The following is a 19,320-nucleotide window of genomic DNA, read 5'->3' on the forward strand; positions in this document are numbered from 1 at the left end:
GGAGATTGGGGCTCAGTATCCTGGGACTTCAAGGAGAAGTTGGTGAGGGGTCGCTCGCTGAGGGAACTGAAGCTGTGTCTGGATGAAACAGGTCCCTGGGTAGAGTCTAGGCTTCCTCCGGAAAACCTGGGTCTGAACCCTGCCTACCCTACACCTGCCTACCAGCTCACTGCTTGGATCCCCTCCACCGACAAACTGCCAAAGGAGACCCTGACTTTGCTGAAAGGCCCTGAGTGGTGTCTGGACCTTCACCCACCACCCCTCTAGAGGACTTCCTCTCCTGCCAGCCAGGAATAAACACCAGCAGCCTCCCCCTACCTTTCTACCACTCTAGGGCAGTGACGCGTTCCTCTGTACAGGAACCAAAGAGGGAACATCAATGTCCCAGGAGCCCCCCCCCCCATCCTGTGCGCCCAGATGGCCACAAGAAGGGTCCCCTAGTTCTAAGGATGTGTCTAATCCAAGAGAGAAAATCATGAAAATTAGGTCCCCTGTTTTTCTGACCACCAACTCTGTGCCAGGGAATTTGCCAGAAGTTTTTACAGAAAATGACCTCACTGAATCCTTACAACTGCCTAAGAAAGTGGTGGCACCACATCTTACAGCTGAGGCTTAGACAGCTTTGGAAGGCAGGCAGCTCTGTTTCCAGCCCAGGCTTGTCTGCATTCAAAGCTCAGGCTGGTGGTCCCACCACCCTACACCCTATCTGCTCTCAGCCTTGGACAGTGGGAGCCCAGGGCAGGGGAGAGGCTTGGCGGTGGGGTGGTGTCTGGGGAGAGAGGCCAGTGTCCACTGTCTGAAACCCCAAGACTCAGACTGAGCTGGCAGCACGGGGCATCTGCTGACCACAGTCATTTAGCACAGGGGCAGCCGGGGTCGGGGGTGGGGGTCGGGGGGGTCTGATCCTAGAGCCTGGAACCACAGCCTCTCTTGGTGCTGTCCCAGGTTACTCCATCTCTGCCCACAGGCCTGGCCCCATGGACTCATGAGAACACCACACAGTGGGAGAACAGGATTTAGACCTTGTCTGAAAGCAGCCCTAGCCTTCTGCTCCTGTCTCTGCAGTGAATGCTGGGTGATGGCCCACCAAGTGGGATGAACAGTGGCAGGGCAACTCGAGGATTCTCAGGATTGTTCTGTTTGTGGGAGAAGCCCCCAGGTCCCCAGGGCATGGCAGTAGAAACTTGGCAGGGGAGCCCTCTGCACGTGGGATGTACTTTATCATGTATGTGGACCTGGGACCATCACACACTCTGGAACTGTCAGGAATCTGAGAATCAGGACAGCAGGCTGTTTCCACTAGGCAGTGAGCATAACGGTCAAGGTGTTGACTGGACCCTCCGCCTCCTTCTCCCAGGACAACATCTTGTTGGCTCCACAGTCCTTGCTGCCAGAGTTGGTGGGGGCAGGGAGCCACCCAGTCTGTATCTGTGATGGGAGTGGGGTGGGGGCCCAGGGTGGCCTGCATGGTCCCGAGAGCTGTGAGTTGTCAGGACCAGCTCCTGCCTTCAGGCAAGCAAATGTCGGACCACTCAGGGCTGTAAACACGCTCCCCAGCCACACCCCAGCCGGGCCTTCCTCCTGCTTCAGGGCTCCTCTGGGCCTCCTCTCACCCTGCTGAGCCCTCATCCTGGTGTGCCAGAGGCAATGCAGATTCCAGTCTGAGGCTGGGCTTAGAGACCTCACAGGCTGGCTACTCTTTACTCTGGGGAGGTGGAGAGGGAGGGAGAGCGGCAGGGTTCCTCTTCGCATGCAAATAGGAACACAGGGTGTTTCTTGGTGGCTGCAAGGATAATGATGAAACCCCCAGGATATTGAGTCATTGTGCTGGCCAGCTGATAGCAAGCACTGACCCCGTGCAATTGCACAGGGGTCGGACAGCTGGAGAAGCGTCTCTCAGGTCCACGGCCCAAGCAGCCCATGGGATTTCCTAACCTGAGCCATCCCTCTCCCCTTCCTTCTCTCTCTCCCTCCTGGCTCCCTCTCTCCCTCCCTCCCTCTCCCCCGTCCTCCTCTCCCTCTGCCCTGACCACTGCCTTGGGGTCACCTGGAGAGGCCACTGCTTCTTGCCACCCGGCCTTCTCCCCCATCGTGTCTGCCCTCCTGGCGCCAGTCCTGGGCATGGAGTTTGTCCTGGGCCTGGTGGGGAACAGCCTGGCCTTCTTCATCTTCTGCTTGCGCACGCGGCCCTGGACGTCCAACACCGTGTTCCTGGTCAGCCTGGTGGTCGCGGATTTCCTCCTGATCCTCAACCTGCCCCTTCGTGTCGATTACTACCTCCTCCACGAGACCTGGCGCTTCGGCGACACCGCCTGCAAAGTCAACCTGTTCATGATCGCCACCAACCGCACGGCCAGCGTGGTCTTCCTCACGGCCGTGGCGCTCAACCGCTACCTGAAGGTGGCGCGGCCACACCACGCGCTGAGCAGGGCCTCGGTTGGGGGCGCTGCCCGCGTGGCCGGGGGTCTCTGGGGGGCACTCCTGCTCCTCAACGGGCACCTGCTGCTGACCACCCACTCCAGCCAGTACTGCCTCAGTTACTGGCTGGGCACGAGACCCTCGGCCTCACTCAGATGGCACCAGGCCCTGTTCGTGGTGGAGTTCTTCCTGCCGCTGGCGCTCATCCTCTTTGCCATCGTGAGCATCATGCTCACCATCCGCCGCCGCGGCCTGGACGGGCAGGCGGGCCCGCGGAGGGCCATGCGCGTCCTCACCGCTGTGGTGGGCGTCTACACCATCTGCTTCCTGCCTAGCGTGGTCTTCGGCGTCGCTTCCATCGTGGCCTTCCGCCTGCGTGCCTGCCGCGCCCTGGATCTCTGCTCGCAGCTCTTCCACGGCTCCCTGGCCTTCACCTACCTCAACAGCGTCCTAGACCCCGTGCTCTATTGCTTCTCCAGCCCCAGCTTCCTCCGCCAGGGGCGGGCGCTGCTGGGCCTCGCCCAGGGCTGGCAAGGCTCAGACGGCGACAAGAGCACCTACTGGCCCTCCGCCAGGCGCAGGGCATGCTCTAGGAAGGCGGCGGCCACAAGGAGGCTGCAGGCGGAGGTCTCGGAGGAAGACTGACCAGGAAGGCCCCTCCCAGAACTGGGGTTCTGCTGCGGGTGCCTCAGGACGGAGGAATGCCTGGTCCTGGGCTGGAGGGCCAGGGTTCGTCCCTGGACGGTTGCTAGCAAGGGCCCCTCAACCGACCAGACAAAGGACCGCTGCAGGAGCCAGGTGGGTGGCAGGGAGAGAAGAGGGTCTGGGCTTGGAGTCGTGTGTCTGATGTCGTGGGGATGATGGCCTGACAGCACAGAGCACGACGGCAGGTGGAAACAGCCAGGGACTGCCAGCTCAGCACTGGGCCACAGCTGCCTTGTCCCAGGTCAGAGCCAGGGAACTGTGAGAGCAGAAGTCTTCTTTTAGAAATTTTGCTGTTGTTCAGTTGCCAGGTCATGTCCAACTGTTTGTGACCCCATGGACTGCAGCACAGCAGGCTTCCCTGTTCTTCACTATCTCCCAGAGTTTGCTCAAACTCTTGTGCATTGAGTCAGTGATGCTATCTAACCATCTCATCCTGTCACCCCCTTCTCCTGTTGCCCTCAATCTTTCCTAGCATCAGGGTCTTTTCTGAAATTGGACAGCTATTTTTCCTACTATCTCCAGTTGGTTGGTTTTTTTTTTTCCCAATACTAATAAACTTCCTTTTGAAAATGCAAGCCTATCTCAACTGATCTAAGGAAAATCAGTAAGTATCTGCAGGTTCATCTGGCATCAGGAGGGTTCAAACTGAGTTCCCCAAGATTAAGGGACACTCTGGGGACAGAGTGGAGAAGCTATCCAGGGCACCATCCTTCTACAGGAATCCTGGAGCCCCATATGTCCTTAAAGTCAGACCACTCCCCGGGAGAGGTCCTCAGGCTCCCAGGATGGGCGGCCCACCTGGATCCCCAGGAGGCCCCCACCCTGCTCTCCTCTGGGACGATGTGGGGATCTTCAGCCTGGGAAGTTATCATCTCCCCCAGTTCAGGCTCCTGGACCCCCTCCCCTGGCTTTTCTTAGCCCCAAGTACCCTTCCCTGGCCCTGGAACCTGTGGTGACTGCTACCCACCAGGACAGGAAGAGGCCTCCGATCACCAGGGCCAGCTCACTGCCCTCCCCCAGGACCAGAGCCATCTTGCCCACCTCTCCTCCTTCCTGTTCTATTCCATATGCCTGTATCAGCATCTGAGACCATCTGGGCTAACCCATCTGTTGACCTGGGGCTCCCCAGGCGCAAGATGTATACCTGGCATGAAATAAGGGTTTCTTTTAGGGGGTGGGGCAGGTGTAGTGGTTTTCCCTACTGTCCACAGTGGAAGTCATTGGGGGTGCATGACTTTCAAGGCTTCCAAAGGACTATTCAGAGGTCACTAAAGCCCCAAATATGCTCCTCTTGAACCCCATATGTTCCCAGCCCTAGCCATCTCAGGAGAATGAACATCTGCCCCCAGTACACACACCCTCTCCCCACTGAGGGGGACCTGGGATGTGTTCCCTACTCATCACCCCAGTCACAGACCCCTGGCCCTCAGATACAGGGTCTGACAATGGGAGCAAGCCCACTCTCCCCACCTGTTTTCATCCTCTCAGCCCAACCCTCTGATATCATGGACAGGGATGCCCTTCCTCAGTTAAAAGTCCTCAAGAGTGGTGGCCAATCCGAGCAGAGTCACCCATGTCCCACGAGGGAGGTACATGGATGCCACGTGGATGTTATGGTGGGAGATGGAATGTGTCAGGCAGGGGGAGGTGGCCTGGGCGACAAGTTGGGTGGGTATTAAAACCCACCTCCCAGTGTGTCTCCATCCACTTTTCCCATTCCTGAAAACTCACCAACTACTGTCAGAAACCCACAGAGATACTGAGAAGCCAAACCAAGTGATGGAAAGGGCTGTGCCACCTGGGTCCCTCCAGGGGGCTCCTTGGGCATCTCTGCCCTACATGGACCCTGCTCCACCCCTCCACTCTGCTGTTGCCTCTCACTGTAGAGCCACTCCTAGGACTCCCCACCCTCTGCTGCCACGGGAAGGAGCTGGCCACCCTTGGCCTGAGATTCGTCATTTCTAAGTCAGACCAAAATGCTCCTGGAGTCTGGGATTTAAGCACTTTCTCGTGAAGCCCCCACCTCCAGGGGACACTAACGTATACCGTGCTCTGCGTGAGCACCCGGCACCTTCCTTCTGGCGCTGTCTCTCCCCGCGTTTGTACCTGTCTGGTGGCTGACCAGCCCTAGTGGCCAGCGGGGCTCCCTCTGCCTCCCTTTCCTTGGTCCTCCCTTCCCTGGACCCTTCCCCTCCACACCGCCTTGTCCTCTCGCCCCTCAGGAGCTGGGCTCACTCGCCTGACTTCATGTAAGAGAAATGACTTGACGGTCCCTGTAGCCTGTCACTGCCGTCTCTTCCCCTCGAGGAGTCCCAGGTGGATGCTGATCACAGGCCTTGGGCCCACAACCCTGCACCTGCCCTGGGTCCTCCCTGCCCCTCACCTTGAAGCTGACGACCGCTCTCCCCACTGACGAGGCACTCTCTAAAGGGGGTCTGGGTGTCCCCACAAGGGAGAGAAGCGGGGCTTCAGGCTGCCTTCACACTCTCCCTGCATGGAAGGACCCCTTGGTCCTAACCTTGGTCCCAACCCACAGTAAACCCCCCCTCCCGGACTTGGTTCTCCATCTGTAAAATCGGAACAGTGATCCTGGCCCTTGCTCAACTCCAGGGGTTGGAGATGGAAATACCTCATATGTTGAGCACTGAATGAGAACTAGAGTTATTATGGGGGTGAAGGGAAGGGAAAGGGGGTAAGAAAGGATCGGGAAGGTGGTGGGGGAGAGAGCAAACTGCTGAAGGGCAGGGTTTTCTACAGATGGGAGAGTAGCCGCCATGGTGTTATAAGGTAGGCTGGAGACAGGCTGAGTAAAGACCCTATTTCCTACATTTGGATTCTAAGCAGCATTTCAGTCCCTAGGGGTGGACTGCACTTTTCAGTGTACGTGTTAGGCAGCACGTCTGTCCTCTTTCTCATGTGACCCACTGACCCCCTAAGGGATGAAGAAATGGCTTCCATGACTTTACCCCAGGGACTCATGTGCAGGGGGCAGGCAGGCATGATGGGGCTGACAGGCCTGAAGCCACTAATCACGCATTTGCTAGGCACACACCATGGCCCAGACCCCAAGCCACAAAGGCAGATGATACGCCTCTGACCTTGAGCGCCTCTGGGCCAAGCCTGGGAGAGAGAGACCTGCAAACAGATCAGAGGCAACCCACGCCAGGGGGATCTCGAGGAAGTCACACACCAATGAGCACGGCAGCACAGGGTTGGGGTGGGAGTGAGGGGTGTGCGTGCGCTCCATGTGGAGGACGAGGAAAGGAGCAAAGGCAACACACCCACGGCAGAGGGAAGGGCGTGAACAAGGGCACAGAGCTGTGAGAAGAGCCGGTGGGCACGGGGAGGGTGAGGAGAGCAACGAGCCAAGGGAGCAGGAAGCCTAGGGATGGAGTCAGGGGACAGCAGGAGAGGCGGACTGGGCCCTGCGAGCACAGGACAATCCAGCAGGAAAGCAAGTATGTGTGAGGTTTCCAAGAAGTCAACGACCATCAGCCTTGCTCATTTTTCTTTTTTGGCTGGGTGTTCAATGCTACACTCAGGCTTTTTCTAGTTGCGGCGAGCATGGGGCTATCCTCTAGTTGCGGTGCGAAGACTTCTTATTGCAGTGGCTTCTCTTGTGGAGCATGGGCTCTAGGGCATGTGGGCTCAGTAGTTACGGTTCACGGGCTTAGCTGCTCGCAGGATTTTGAATATTCCTGGACTAGGGATCGAACCTGTGTCTCCTTCATTGGCAGGTGGATTCTTAACCCACTGAACCACCAGGGAAGCCCCAGTCTTACATGTTGATCACTAGTTACTCTGGTAACAGTTGGACAGACTGGTGAGGGGTAGGGGAGACAACCTGAATAGGAAACAGTCTGTGTTCCAAGCGAGGGCAGCGGCAGACAGCACACAGGTACAGATAGGCGCAGCCCAGGTCGGGAAGAGAGGTGACTCTGTGGGTGACGGCTGGCGAGTGACATACTGGAGAAACAGGGGCAGCAGGAGGTTCAGAGGAGAAGATACAGTTAAGAAAAGTTGGAGGAGCTTGGAGGACCTGCAGGCAAGTAAGTACAGCGGCACACTTAGGACTGGAAACAGCATTTCAGACTCTTCTCACTAGTGGGAGCTGACCTCTTACAACGAATGGATGAGGTCACCTGGGGAAGAGTGAAGAGGACCAAGAACCATCCTTAAAAAAAAAAATCCACACAAGTAAAGGACACACAAAGGAAGACCTGGTGAAATGCCCAGAAGAAACCTTTAAATAGGAAGGAAATCAGGAATGCAGCAATTTAAAAAAGAACATGAAAGAAGTAAAAAAAAAAAAAAAAGGAATACACTACAGCCATCTTTTACGAGGGTAAAAGCCAAACATAAAATACCCAGACAGACTGCAAAGTGCCTCAGTATTTTCAAAATTCCTAATTGCATGCTGAAGAAAGCTGATGTGAGAACCAACGTGTGTGTCTGACACTGTCTGGTCAAGCTTCCTGTACTGACACCCTGGATTAACACAGCGTAGTCTGTGCTATTAAAAATAGCTTTTCAAGAAGTGATAGGTTATTGTCTGCATAAAATTTAATTATATGCAAAATGTCCCATTTTGGTTATGGATTCATACATATGTAGTCATTGTATAAAATCATACACTGGAATGAGAAACACCAAATTAAGGAAAGTGATTTCTTCTCGCAGGGGACTACTACTATTCTGAAATTTATCTTTGTAAAAAACCCTGGGAAATGACTCTAAGTAATATCTGAATGTGGCTCAGTGTTGCTCTGGGTAGAGAATAAAGGAGTGAGTGTAATGAAGAGTAACAAAGACAAGTAACATGATGACAACCACGTCAAATGCTCAAGAAAGCTCAAAGAGGGTGACTGCAAGATGGGCTGGATGTAGCAATTAGGAGGTCTCTGGTGACCTTATGATGGCAATCTCAGTGGGTGGCTGGGGTGGGGCAGAATGGGAGCCATAAAGGCCTGTACTGTGTTGCGAAATTAATGAGACTTCAAGGAATGGAGACAAGTCTTTCTTCTTTAAACAAGTTTGCTAGTAAAGGGAGATAAGACAAGAGCTTCAGGTGAAGCTAAGAGAGGACCTGTGGTGGTTTGCCTGTTTTGTTCTGTTGACTGGATGGGGAAGTTTAAGCAGCCTGAGAAGGGAGAGAGGGTGAAGATGAGGGCAGCGGGGAGAGGATGATGACAGAGCAATAACAAACACTCTGTCCCAGGCCCCATGCGAAACACTTTACACACACTAATTTAGTTAGTTCTGTGAGGTACATACTATGATCCCATCTTACAGACGAATAAACTGAGGCACAGAGAGGTTGAGTAACTTGCCCAGGGTCATCCAGTAGTAAGTGGCAGTCTGGCCTGAGTCAAGACACTCTACTGCAAGCCTCTAAGGAGGGAGAGGGGGGCGGGAAACGATCCAACATGTGGGTACCAGGAGGGTTCTCTAGAAGCCGAAGGGCACCTCCACGGGCTGGTGGAAGGTCCTGCAGTGAAGGGGAACACAGGTGAAGGGATTCTTAGAAGACTTGGCTCTCAGGGGGTGAGAGCTTCAGGGGTAACCAAGGGTTAGAACAGCTGGTTCTGGGAATAAGAAAACAAGCTCCCAAAGGACATATAAATGGGCCGGCTCAGCAAGCAGCCCAGAGAGGCCTGGTGAGGCTGTCACTCACACCTCTGGGGTGGTCCCTGCAGGCTAAATGGTTTCCTCCAGTGACCCCCTGCAGTTAGTCCGGGAGCAAGAGTACAACAAATGGAAACCTCTTGACTATAAAAACCCAGTCCTGGCAATGGATCTTAAGGCTGGTACCCCTTGAAAGACAGGGCACATGACACTCTACAGGTGAGCTTCCAGAAAGAGGGAGACACTTGAATCAGGATTAAGTCTTAATAAAAAGACACCAAGAACCAGGGCATTAGGGATTTCACAGAAACAGGGCTGCTGGCTTGCACTTTGAGGGTCCCTCTGCTTCCACAGAGCCCGCTCTGCCCCATCCAGCCTTGCTGAGCCCTCTTCTCTTGGGACTTCTGCAAGGACTGGCAGGGCCTTGCCCCCTCTACAACCTTTTCTAGTGTCCTGTAACATCGCGCATAGATGTCTTGCTTCTCTAGTGAACCTCTTGAAAGGAAGGAATTCAGTCTCTTTTTTTTTTACATCTCTCTCAAGTCTTAGCAAACAAGGGTTGCAAACAGGCATACTTCAAAAACACAGGCTGGAGGCGTTCCAGGGAGCCTACAATGATGGCCCCAGTACAGCCACTGAGGCAGAGTCTACACCGCAGTCAAAAAGGTTTGAACCAGTAAAATAGTCAACAGAGAGTAATTTCTACCAAGCTGCTTTCACACTCAGGGGCCTGGGAAACACTGAAGGATGCTGGGCATTCGGATCAGGCTCCTGATGCCTTTTAGGTCAACTCAGACATGTTGGTTTCCAACTCTCAGAGCTGAGGAGGGTGGGATGTAGACAAGGGCACTGGACTTCATCTGTGTCACCTGCAGCTCCTGCACCCACCTCACTGGCACGGAAGCCTTCCTGTCAACCCCCTGGATGGAGTGCAGCACATCACCATGGGAGCGGCCCCGCGCGTGTCCCCGCCACCTGGCTCTAGCACAGCAGTGCGAAGGGGATTGATGGAGAGAGGTCTGCCTGGGGCTTCTCCCACCTCCAGGCCTAGGGGACACAGGGTCAAAGCCACCCCTGGCGCAGCTCAGCCTCATGAAACCGCCATGTCCTCAGACTGTGGCTTATGAGAGAAGAAAGTGCCAAACTTGGGGAAAGGCCTCCGAGCACCTCCGTGTAGCTGGGGTGGGGATGTCAGACTAATGGGCCTGGCCCCAGAGCCAAACAGGGGAGGAAGCACCTAGGGCTGGGGGCTGGGGGGCCTGCCCCTGCACCCGGCCTTACAGCTGAGCCACTGTCCCAGCAAAGGGCAGCATAAAACCAGGCAGAATTTCCAGAAGTTTATTGGAAACAGGATACAAATTGATCAGTGGATGACATCTACTTACAGACAGACCACTCTGTAATAGCACACGCTGAATGAATTATCCTGGGGAAACACTCATGACCATTGATGCGTGGTCTGGGTGGGTGTTCTCCAGCAGAGAAACCAGAGACTGGGGGAAGAGGAATGGGCCGGGATGGACAGAACACTGGGACACAGCCTCCCTGAGGGGACAGGCGAGGTGGGTCTGCTAAATGAGTAAATTCCCCCAAAGGAGAACTGGGATAACTGTTATGAATAAAACCCCTCCCCCACCTCCCCAAAGCACTTTCCTCCCAAGCAGAGTCAAAGAGAACCTACAGAAACCCACCAGGGCAGCTACCTCCACCTCCACACACCGGGGTCTTGGGACAGCATGGGGAATCCACAGTGGGCTTGGACGTGACAGAGAGCGGACCAAGGCCACACATGTCCTGGGACTGCTTGCCCTCTGACCCACCACTTGCCTTCCGCTGCTCTGCTCTAAGAGCTGGGGAACTGACTGCAGGTGGCCTGTCCCAAGCTCCCAGGTCAGCTGGCTTCCAGCTGCATTTAGCTAACGCAGAAATCTGGAGGGCATGGGGGAGAAGCCAGGCTAATTCTGCTCCCTCTTTGCCTGGGGCGGGGCGTGGGGGGTATGTTTCTGGCAGGGCCCAGGTCTCTTCATGGCTTCAGCTCCCACCACGTAGGCCCTCTGCAGACCCAGGCCCCACCTAGTGGCCTGACCCTGAGGATCTGGTCCCACCAGCTCTGTGGGTCCCCGTTTCTGGTTACCCCTCAGTAGTGTCTCAGGCCTTCTTCTTTCTCATTTAAACAATTTCCTGGATTAAAACCCCTCTGTTTTAAATAGACTTCTCTGGTTTTCTTGGTTGGATGCTGACTGATAGAACCCAGGCTGTGGACAAGGTAGAATCACGAAAGGCAAGCTAGAAAGCAGTTGTGTCCTCTCCTGCTCCACTGCGGGGTGGGCGGGGGTGACGGGGGAAGGGAGGCCGACTCTCGGGCCTCAGTGTCCTTCTCTGAGGGTGCACGGCAGCCCTGGGCACGTCTGCTGGGAAACCTGCAGCTGGGCGTTGCGTGTCACCCACACGCTCGCTGCTCACAGTGCTGACGTGCCACTGACACCCACAGCAGTGACACTGTGGCCCCAACAAAGGGGCTGGCCAGGAAAGCCTCTCGGCACCAACTGCTCCCTCGGCAGTGACAGATACTAGAGGCTCCTTGGTGTCCATCCTCCAGTCCCCGAAGGTTCAGTGCTGGGGGGCTTTCCCGAGATGAAGTGGGAGCCTGAGATCTTAGCCAGGAACCCTCCCGTAGAAGGGCAGGGCTGCGGAACCCGGAGTTTTCACCACACAGCGATGGGAGAGCTGTTGGGGTGCACTTGTCCCACATTTAAGCATGAACTGGAGCTGGCCTGGGCCTCCCTGTTCTTCCTGCAGCCCCGGCCCAGCCCCAGTCTCCAAAGCTCCTCGCCTGGGGAAGGAGGGTCTCTCCCCAGCGAGCTAGCAGCAAAGTCACGGCGGCTAATGGCTCCTTTAACCACGAGTCATGGTCCCATGTGGGTCAGGAGAGGACAGGGACAAGGTGAAGGAACCATTCCACGTTCTGTATCTATCGCAGCAAATCCAGGGCAGGTCATGGGGACACAGCTTGGTTGCGCCTCTTTCTTTAGAGGACGTGGCACGTGGCTGGTGATGCAAGAACCGGCTGCCTTCTCTCCCCCTGGGGCTTTACAGAAGGAGCTTCTCTGTGAGACCCTGAGGGCAATGTCTGCCACCCCACCCGGCTCACTGAGCATCCGACACAGGCCCACCCGTGGGGCCCCAAGCCAAAACCTGGAACAGCTCCAAGAGTTGGCAGTGGTGAGAATGTCCCCGGGGTCATCCCTCAAAAACTAAGATGAGAGCCAACCCCTCCTGGGGCGAGAAGCCACAGTGCCTGCGAGACTGGAAAAGGAAAAGGCAGCGCGTGCTTCGAGCATCACCCTCGGTCATCACGCACCACGTCCTCTGCTGAGCTGAGCCCAGCCTGCGACGACCAGACATCTGGAGCGTCACGGTCATTTTAGGGAAACCTCACTCTGCCTGGGTGGCGGAGGGGGAGGCATTCAGCTCATTTGGAGACACTTTGTCCTGCAGGCAGCTGGCCGTTCGAGGCACCTGCTGTCAGCCACCCAGTCTGTCTCTGGCCGCACGCTCCAGGGGCCGCAGGGAGGCCACACTCCCACTGTCTTTCATGCTGCTGTGACCCTGTGCCCTGCAGCCTGTCCCTGCAAACAAAGGCAGGGAAGCAGCAGACTCACATCTGCTCGGGGAGCAAATGGGGCATTAAGTTTTTCCTGTCCCCGCAGCTGTGTACACAGAGGGCAGAGCGGCCCCCCTGTGACGCCGGCAGGGCCTGTACCAGGGCAGACAGCAGAAACAGGGTCACAGACAGGTCTCCGGGGGTCTAGGCACAGGTGCTCACAGAAATGGCCGGGTTGCCAGGGTGGTGGAGGCAGGGCTTCCACACAGACTCACCTGCAGACACAGCTCTCTTACTTCACCTTACAGGCCACACAGACTCCACCTGCTTAAAATTAACCTGGATGAATGAGAGTCCTAGAAGGACCAACCTGGCTGCAGCGGCTGGTTTGGCTGTGAAGGAACAGGGCAGGACATGACGGCTGGTCACCGTGATACACACGCTCAGCTCACGTTAATACCTGCTCTCGCTGGACTGCCTGGGACTAAGCAGAACCAAGAGAATGCCAGCCTCTTTCCAACAACAAAGCACGGATGAGATAGAGAGTCTACAGGCTTCCCAAAGACGATTTGCTTATCTTTTGTCAGAACCACAGGTAATTCTGTACCTGGGAGGGATGAAGGTAGGGGGACAAATACAGGATGCAGGGGGTGAAGGACAAAATTTCCCCACTAAAAAAATGGGGAATGAAGCCTACTGAGAAAAAGCCGAGGGACAGTGACAGCTGGGATGGGGGGAACATCCTGAACTACATCAACAATGGCACATTTCTTAAGAAAAATCCATTTAGAAACATGCCGTATCCCTCGAGTCCACACTGACACAGCCGACGACAGAGTGAAGCTGGCACATGCAGGGCGGCAGCGGCTCTGAGCCTGCAGCAGCCCCACTGCCCCGGAGCCGCGGTGCCCGGGGTTCAGAGTGCCGGAGAAGGAGGTCTCGGAGTAGCTCCCCCAGCCCCTCAATTCCCCAGGCAGGTCCCGCTCTGGGGCAGCGAGGCCTCTAGAGGAAAGCAAGGGGACACTGATTCACAAGAGGAGACGCAGCTGTGGGGACGTGTGCTCCTACAGTCTCTTCCCCGGCCTGGTCAAGGCTCCGTGGGGTGCACGCGGAGGTCTCCCCAGGGATACGCTGGGAATGGGGCCGCCTCCTTCCTGGGCATGGCTATGGACATCAGCAGGACAGTGTAGCAAGTCTTGGATTATAGGGTTAAACAGCAATAGCTCAGTCTGACACGCAGCATGTGAGTTCTGGAGAAGGAAAGAAACAGGGTCGAAGTTAGACAGGTGCTGATGGCAGAGGCGAGGGGAGAGGAAGGATGGATCAGACCTCCCACCACCATCATCACAGCCTTCAAGGAAAGGAGGCTGGGCATTGACTCAAATAAAGCTCGCAATGTCGTTGAAGGGTGGACCAAAGGAAAGTTTAATTGAGGCCATGAAAATCTGTGAGTGACACTGAGGTATCTTGACAGCTGGAGTCTGGAAGGGCAGGTGCAGTGGTCACCAGCCAGGCAGGCAAGTGCTGACACGCATCCTGGAGCAACATCGTGGAGCCTCTCTGGCCGGACGCTAGGGAAGGGGGAACGCAACAGGCCTCCAGGGGGCATGCCCTGATCTGAGGTGACCATAATTAATCATACGATGTAGGCACTTGGAAGCTAGGGACATATTTTTCCGTAGGAGGGGAGTGACCCCAAACACCCACTGTGTCACAATGTCCCTCCTTCCCAATGCCCCCACTTCCCCCTCAAAACTTCAACTCTCCCATTCCAGAGCTGCACATCTAGAGACTCTCAAGAGAAACAAGGGAATGAGAAGCGGAAGTGCCGGCCAACCACACTGTCACCATCTGGTGTCACACAGTAGCTTGTGAAAACTTTTGCCTGTTTACTAGATAAGTGGCTAGGAGGGAACTGGGGGGGTGTCTGCTGAGACAGGATCAGGGGCTCGGGCCAAGGCAGGGCCTGGATACTCTCTCCCGTCACACGCTCTGCAACCGGGAGAGGACACGGGGCTAGGGGACAGGGACGCTCACCTTCACAGCCTCCCGCCATCCTGAGGAAGGTCTGCAGGATAGAGCAGAGCTGCGCCTTCACTTCATGAGCCTTTCTAGAATAGGGGAGATATATGCACACAGCCTGGTATTTGAGAGGGCTCAGCAAGTATGTGTCCAATTAAAAACCCAGCCAGTTCAGTTCAGGACTGGGCTAACCTGCTTTGTTCCATAGGTTATGGAACAAGCTTTCACCAGAAACTTGTGAGGGTAAGCAAGGTTTAGGCACTTGCTCAAGGCCGCATGGCGAGGAAGTTGAGGAGTCAGGATTTGAACTCAGATCTTCTTAATTCAGGTAGAGTTCTTCCTGCTACTCTAAGCTGCCCCATTCTCCATCCATCCCAGTGAGAGCACACTGCTCTCTGCAGTGTCTAAATTATGGGTTATGTGTGTGTCAGTATCTCCAGTATTTCTCAGAAGCCTCTCTTGTGTGTGTGTGTGGGGAGAGGTGGGGGGGGACCACGCTGCCATTCGTTTATCCACCCACCTATGGAATTAAGCCATCTGCCCGAAGAGTCACTTGTAAATAGTTCCCAAAGTATCTGGCCTACCATGGTAAACTGTGCTTTCTTCTATTTGAGCTAAGCTTACCTGCTCCAGGTTTGAGAGCAACCCTCTCCTCCCACCAGCTCAGTATCTGGCATCCAGGTTCACACCTGCCTTCTCCACACTGGCCATTGTTTTAAGCTGAGATATGTCACCTCTTGCATTCTGGGCTGAAGCATCCCAGTGCTTACCACCTGCGCTTGTAACACCAACATGTCTCCCTGCTCAAAGCTTCCTCAGCCCCGCTGCATTTCCTCGTAGCAGGGAACCAGAGCCCCGTGAAGGGTCCCAGATACACAGGGCCCCAGAAAGAGATCTACGCCCATTCTCAGGTCTCCTTCCTAGATGATGTAGCCCAGATCATTTCTGTTTACACTTTATAAATAAATTCTCATATGCATCAATCTACATTTGCTATTTTTGTCTATACTAACTCCAATTCATAAGCACTTATTATTATTATTTTTACAAAATTTTCCCTTTTGCTTTGACTTTTCATAAGTACTTAAAGGGCCTCCCTGGTGACTCAAATGGTAAAGAATCTACCTGCAAAGCAGGAGATCCAGGTTCGATCCCTGGGTCGGGAAGATCTGCTGGAGAAGGGAATGGCAACCACTCCAGTATTCTTGCCTGGTAAATTCCATGGACAGAAGAACCTAGTGGACTACAGTCCACAGGGTCTCAAAGAGTTAGACACAACTGAGCAATTAACACACACACACACACACACACGTACTTAAAGTCCCTGGACTTGGAGGTTCTTTACTCTAACCAACTGCTGCGCTAGAAACAATTTTTTTTTAAGGTTTCCAGCTACCAGTATCTGAGTTAATTTCTTCCCCTCTGAAACCCAGAGGAGAAACCACCATCAGGATTCTAGAGTCTGGAAAACAGATAAACAAGCGATAACAGCCCATGCATTCAAGAAAGCCAAACCTGAAGCTGGCAGTGTGAAAAGCTGTCCAGTGTGCACAAAACAGCTCAGGAATGGATACCAGACACCTCGAGGGGGGCGGGGGAGGGGAGACTGCAGCAGAGATCAGTTGAAAGCTGTCTGAGGTTGCTGGACTCCTAAAAGCTCTCCTGACTCCACACCCCTCGGCAGCTGCCCACCTCCCACAAGTCTGGACAGTTATTCTCTAAAGAGGACCAAATAGGGGGCTGCGGGCCTAGGGAACACAAGGCACCAAGCAGGGCTGCCAGTGCCCAGACTGAGGGATCCCGTGAACGCATATCCACTGAATGATAAGACCACCAGCCTTCTTCCCCTTGAGCTCCCAGAAAGCAGGTAGCCAAAACTTCATCCTCTGAAAAAGAGACTATGCTGTGGTCTGAATGTTTGTGTCCCCACAAAATCCATATGTTGAAGTCCTAATGCCCAATGTGACGGCATTAGAATTCAGAACCTTTGGGAAGGACTTAGGTCATGAGGGCCCAACCCTTATGAATGGGACTGCTGTGCCGTGCTCAGTCATGTCCGACTTTTTGCAGCCCCATGGACTGGAGCCTGCCAGGCTCCTCTGCTCATGGAACTTTCCAGGCAAGGATGCTGTAATAGGGGGACTTCCCTGGCAGTCCAGTGGTTAAGACTTTGCCTTCCAATTCAGGGGGTGCAGGTTCGATCTCTGGTTAGGGAGCCAAGATCCCACATGCCTTGCAGCCAAAAAAACAAACAGAAGCAATATTGTAACAAATTCAATAAAGACTTAAAAAAAAAAAGAATACTGTTATAGGGTGCCATTTCCTACTCAAGGGGATCTTCCCCACCCGGGGATAAAACCCCTGTCTGTGTCTCCTGCATTGGCAGATGAATTCTTTGCCACTAGCACCTCCTGGGAAGCTCATGAGTGGGATTAATGTTCTTATAAAAGAGACCCCACATGCTCCCTAGCTCCTTTCATCATGTGATGACACAGCAAGAAGACAGCAGTCTGCAACCCAGAACAGGCCCTTCATCAGAAGCCAGTTATGCTGGCACCCTGGTCATGGGCTTCCCTGCCTTTAGAACTGTAACAAATTTCTGTTGTTTACAGTAACCATCTGTAGTATTTTGTTACAGGAGCCTGAATGGTATAAGATAGGTGGAAAGCATCTTCTCTGGGAAATCTGCCCAGCCCACAGAAAAGACCTGAGGATACCGACCCTCGGGCCACTCAACAAATAGCCTGGTCTGATCAGCTTTCTGCGAAGTGCACTGCAGGCTGAGGCACAGAGCTCTCATCTGACTTTAGTTTCTTACTCTTAAACACTATTACACAACCAAAGGTCACCAGGAGGAAACCCCTAACACAACCGTTAGAGACCAAAACAGAGAAAAATGCAAATTGGAAGAATGGATTATTCATGGAGAAGAAAACTCAAGAAACAGAAACTACTATCATTAATATCCTCAGACAGGTAAGGAAAGATACAGTGTCCACAAAACACAAACAGTATATTATTTCAAAATAAACTAAGAGAACCAACAGAGTTGGCAGGGAGGCTGGAGAAGGACTGAAGAGTTCTGTGTCCTATTGCTGTTGTTCAGTCATTCAGTTGTGTCCAGGGCTTTGCGACCCCTTAGACTACAACACGCCAGGCTTCCCTTTCCTTCACCATCTCCCAGAGCTTGCTCAAATTCATGTCCATTGAATCAGTGATGCCATCTAACCATCTCATCCTCTGTTGTCCCCTTCTCCTCCTGCCCTCAATCTTTCCCCACATCAGAGTCTTTTCCAGTGAGTCGGTTCTTCATATCAAAGCAGTGTGCGTCAAAGTAGTGGAGCTTCAGCTTCAGCATCAGTCCTTTCAGTGAATATTCAAGGTTGATTTCCTTTAGGATTGACTGGTTTGATCTCCTTGCTGTCTAAAAGACTCTCAAGAGTCATCTCCAGCACCACAGCTCAAAAGCTCAATTCTTCTGCTTCCTATAATGGTGGGCTAATTTAGCTTGGGTTAACCCTCCAGCCAAAAACAGTGATAAATTCTATATAAAATATAAAAGCAAGTGTTTGAAGATAGTGGAGAGCAACCAAAATCAAGCATAAACTGGAAGAGAGATGACTTGAAAAAAGGCGAGACTAGGTGAGATTCTCTGTTAACAGTACCCCTGTGAGCAGTTCCATGCAGTATAAGAGGGATTTGGTTCCAGCAGAAAGCTGCAGTCTGACTGAGCTGAGGAATGAGGGACATATCAGAGCTCAAGGCTGCCAATACAGCTGGAAATTGAGGGAAGAGGTCCTAAAAGGAAGGACACAGGTAAGGGGGAGTCCCCAGATTAACATACACACTCCCCTCAAATCACTGGCCGATCTCAGAACTACTCACACACAAAATGAGACTCCAAGAAGCCCACGGGAAAACATCAGCTAAAAGGTTTAAAAAGGCTAAGCAACAACCTCAGCAGCTGTCCAGTGCTGGGAAGACAGAGTTCGGAATTCAAATTCTACCAAGTTAGAAGGATGGGGCAAACAACTTGGTCTTTCCACTGAAATCTCATGGAACTAGGAGCAAAACTGAAATAGACAAGCCCTCATAAAGCCAGGTGGTGCTAGTGGTAAAGAACCCTCCTACCAATGCAGGAGACTTAAGAGGTGATCATCAAATTTAATTCTTGTTAGAACATATCTTAATACTCTACAGAAAAAAAAAAAAAAACTTTACTGAGGAAAATAACAGAATCTTGAGTCTCCACAACTTATCATCCACACTGACCAGTATTCATTAAAAACTGTTAGACCTGGGAAACAGGAAAATGCAACCCATAATCAAAAGAAAAAAAGAGTCAGTATAAGATAATTAATGGATGATTCAGATGTTAGAATTAGCAGATATGGACTTAAAATATTTACTATAAGTATGTTTTAAAAATACATTGGAAAAGATGGATGTGTGGGGGACAATATGGTATATTTTAGGAGAAATATCAAAGACCTAAATGGGAATTCTAAAACTGAAAAATACAAAATATGAAATGAATAATTCATTGGATGGATTAACAGAAGATTCAGTACTGCTGAAAAAACAATCAGTGAACTTGTAGATCTCCAAACACTATTCAAACTGACAAATAAAGAGTAAATATTGCATGACTCCATTTAATAAAATTCTAGAAAATGTAACCTAATCTATGGTATTAAAAAGCAGATCAGCAGCTGCCTGGGATGATGTGGGGGTGATAGGGAGGACAAGAGGGCCAATTATAAAGGAGTGCAAGAAAATTTTTGAGGGTGACAGGCAAGTTTATTATCTTGATTATGGTGATGGTTCCTGGTGTGTGTGTGTGTATATGTTAAACTTATCAAGTTGAATATTTTAAATATGTATAATTTACTGAATGTCCATTATGCCTCAGTAAAGCTGTTTTTAAATTAAATGATAATGGAAAA

General features: G+C 52.8%; 2 protein-coding genes across 9 annotated transcripts in view; one reads left to right on the plus strand and one right to left on the minus strand.

Moving 5' to 3' along the window:
* MTA3 (metastasis associated 1 family member 3) overlaps positions 1 to 19,320 on the minus strand; it is a 196,708-nt gene that overhangs the window by 23,443 nt on the left and 153,945 nt on the right. Inside the window, exons 17-18 of one of the 8 annotated variants that reach the window (XR_006343568.1) lie at positions 14,390 to 14,463; positions 13,525 to 13,602 (exon numbers count right to left, since the gene is read on the minus strand). The exons of 4 other annotated variants lie outside the window; for them this stretch is intronic. Coding sequence is in view for 3 of the 4 variants with exons in the window: in XM_043918145.1 (XP_043774080.1) it covers positions 18,126 to 18,172 (47 nt within the window). In the remaining variant the exon portion in view is untranslated. Of the gene's footprint in view, positions 1 to 10,071; positions 13,603 to 14,389; positions 14,464 to 18,110; positions 18,173 to 19,320 lie in introns of those variants that run through there. 3 more of the 8 variants (XM_043918147.1, XM_043918150.1, XM_043918145.1) reach the window with 3 other exon arrangements.
* OXER1 (oxoeicosanoid receptor 1) lies at positions 1,218 to 3,063 on the plus strand. Its single transcript, XM_043916123.1, has one exon. It carries the CDS (start codon positions 1,921 to 1,923, stop codon positions 3,061 to 3,063), a length of 1,143 nt encoding a protein of 380 aa, XP_043772058.1. The 5' UTR covers positions 1,218 to 1,920.

Source organism: Cervus elaphus, chromosome 11 (genome assembly GCF_910594005.1).
Source record: "Cervus elaphus chromosome 11, mCerEla1.1, whole genome shotgun sequence".
Classification (NCBI taxonomy): domain Eukaryota; kingdom Metazoa; phylum Chordata; class Mammalia; order Artiodactyla; family Cervidae; genus Cervus; species Cervus elaphus.